Raw genomic sequence first — 2,410 nt, forward strand, 5'->3', positions numbered from 1 at the left:
AAAATCCTCAATCATGTGTAGTCTGGCACTAGCTTTCATTTTCAATACGCTTTAAAGACTTAAAAACGATCATGAAGTTATGAAATTGGAGCCAATATTTCGTAATTATGCAAGTATATCATAAAAATAGACTAGTCTGGTTAAGTTAATGTGTGTCACTAAGTAGAATAAATGTTTTGTTGTGTGCTTAAGCTGAAGGTCGAATGATTTTTATCATTTAAAATTTATATTTACTTCTTGACATCTGCTTAACGCTGACATAATAATATCAGTTTAACTCGGTAGTCACAAATTACATGGCATGGCATTTAGAATCACAAATACATACCTCCATTTGTTTCATGGGTGGCGGCCAGGGCATATCCGGCCAGCAGTGAAAGCCCTGCGAGAGCCAACAGTTTAGAAGTCATCGCGGCGGCCTTGCCAACTCTAAAATGTTGGACGAAATGAAACTGACACTTGACACTCGAAATTTCACCCTGGCTTTAGTAATCTATCAACTGCTGACACTCCGTTCTTTACTCCAGCCTCACCAGGGACTTGTCGCTTGGCCCTCAACCCTAGCCTGGCCTCTTTATATATCCTACAGTGTTCTTTCGAGGACGTGTCGAAACTTTGGAATGAAAAAAGCAAGATTGCTGATTGTTGTGAGCATAGTCATAATTACTATTTTATGATTGTTAGCTGTGTGATATTATGACATGCAAGCAAGTAACACTGTCAAAATTACCACCATATTATTTTACCCGTATCGATTTCAATCCGATGTTTAACGTTTAACGACTCGATTTCCGATACATCGATATAACAGTAAATCTAAAATTTATGCAAAAAGCAAAGGAAAATCTGGTTATTCAAAGTTCGATATGTTGTGTTGAGATTTATGGAGCTATCAAAGAAATTAAGGTTGTAAAATCACGACCATGCATCATCCTGTTTGTTTTTTGTTGGGATCACAAAAAAAAATGAGTAAAATCGATAATGGAAATTTGTCCGGATCGATGAACTCCAAACAAGAGGATTTTTTATATCCATTACATTTATTTACATCGATATATCAGAGTCTAAAAACTTAAGATATTAGTGCATTTGGTCGAGTTGTCTCGAAAAAGAATAATTTCAGTTACAAGAATATCATATTAAAAAACGAAATGAAGATATTCTCTGAAGTACCAACACATTGTTTTCACAAAAAACAATTTGATAAACAATTGATTCCCTTCGTAAGTCATTGTTTAAAAAAATAGAAGCCAAATAACTACAAGGTTTTGTGTTTTTCAATGTCTATAATAATAATAATAATAATAATAATAATAATAATAATAATAATAATAATAATAATAATAATAATAATAATAATAATAATGATAATAACAACAATATATCTTCATAGTCCTCAAAATTGGTTATACGTGCTATAACGATAAAATGAAGAACATACATATAACATTATATATTGTGCGAGAATTTAAACTGGAAAAAATTACGACGCTATTTCAATATGAATTAGAAACCAAACATATTCGAAAATTTTAAGCAACAGGAACAAAATCTTAAATCAATTCTTGCCAAGCTTAATAAAAAATGCTTTATTGGTTTAGAAACTAGACTGTGTTGTTTACTCATATACAAATCACGATTTCAAAATTCCCAAATTTTAGTCTAGTTTCAGGAGTATAGTGTTACTAGTGTAAGAAACACGCTTCACCAGTCGTAACGTCACTTCCCTCGTAATGACGCATGGTAACTTTGTAACTGGCTCTAAACTATCGGAACAATGGCGGACGCCCTTATGAAATATTTCTCCGACGAGGATAAAAGCGTATCCAGAGGAAAAAAATATTATAAATCTGATCATGTTTTGACTTTTACACATTCTGATCACAAGATATATGAAAAGTTCTAGCCAGCATGAAGAATAAAAAGTACCAATTTTTTTTGTTTAGAACCACGATGGCCGCCGTTGCTGGGCGACGTGACATCAGACTATTGAATGCAATAGATAATTTTCAGACAGAGCAGAAATCATAATATTCGATTTAGTTCCAAAGATAAATAGCCTGCAGTGTCCCCTGACTTTAATCCTCTGAAGATTGGTGGTTTATAAGGGTGTTATAATGTTTTACACAAGAACAGAGTTAAAAGAGTCAATTCAAAACGCATGGGATCGACTCACTATTCAAGACATTGGAAAACCAATGGGATCATTGGAAAAGATGCCACGGATGGGTCATAACGCAAAATGAGGGTTGGAAAGATTACCTCAAAATTTAAGAATTTACGTCCAAAATCTTCGATATGACAATTTTGCGGTGCGCTTATTAAATCACTCGTGGAATTAAATTCTACGATAGGTTTGAAAAATTGTCTAGGTTGAATAATTGGATTTGATTGTGGTAACTTTTCAGAC

General features: G+C 33.4%; 1 protein-coding gene across 1 annotated transcript in view; it reads right to left on the bottom strand.

Annotated features, from left to right (window-relative positions):
* The window catches only part of LOC144978956 (uncharacterized), an 8,195-nt gene extending 7,615 nt beyond the window's left edge, over positions 1–580 (bottom strand). Inside the window, exon 1 of the mRNA XM_078925575.1 lies at positions 329–580. Within this exon, the coding sequence (XP_078781701.1) occupies positions 329–410 (82 nt within the window). The 5' untranslated portion in view covers positions 411–580. The remainder of the gene's footprint in view (positions 1–328) is intronic.
* Positions 581–2,410: the final 1,830 nt, after the last annotated feature.

The sequence above is a fragment of the Berghia stephanieae genome, chromosome 8 (genome assembly GCF_034508935.2).
Source record: "Berghia stephanieae isolate SIO BIC M18660-M18661 chromosome 8, UCSD_Bste_1.3, whole genome shotgun sequence".
Lineage (NCBI taxonomy): Eukaryota > Metazoa > Mollusca > Gastropoda > Nudibranchia > Aeolidiidae > Berghia > Berghia stephanieae.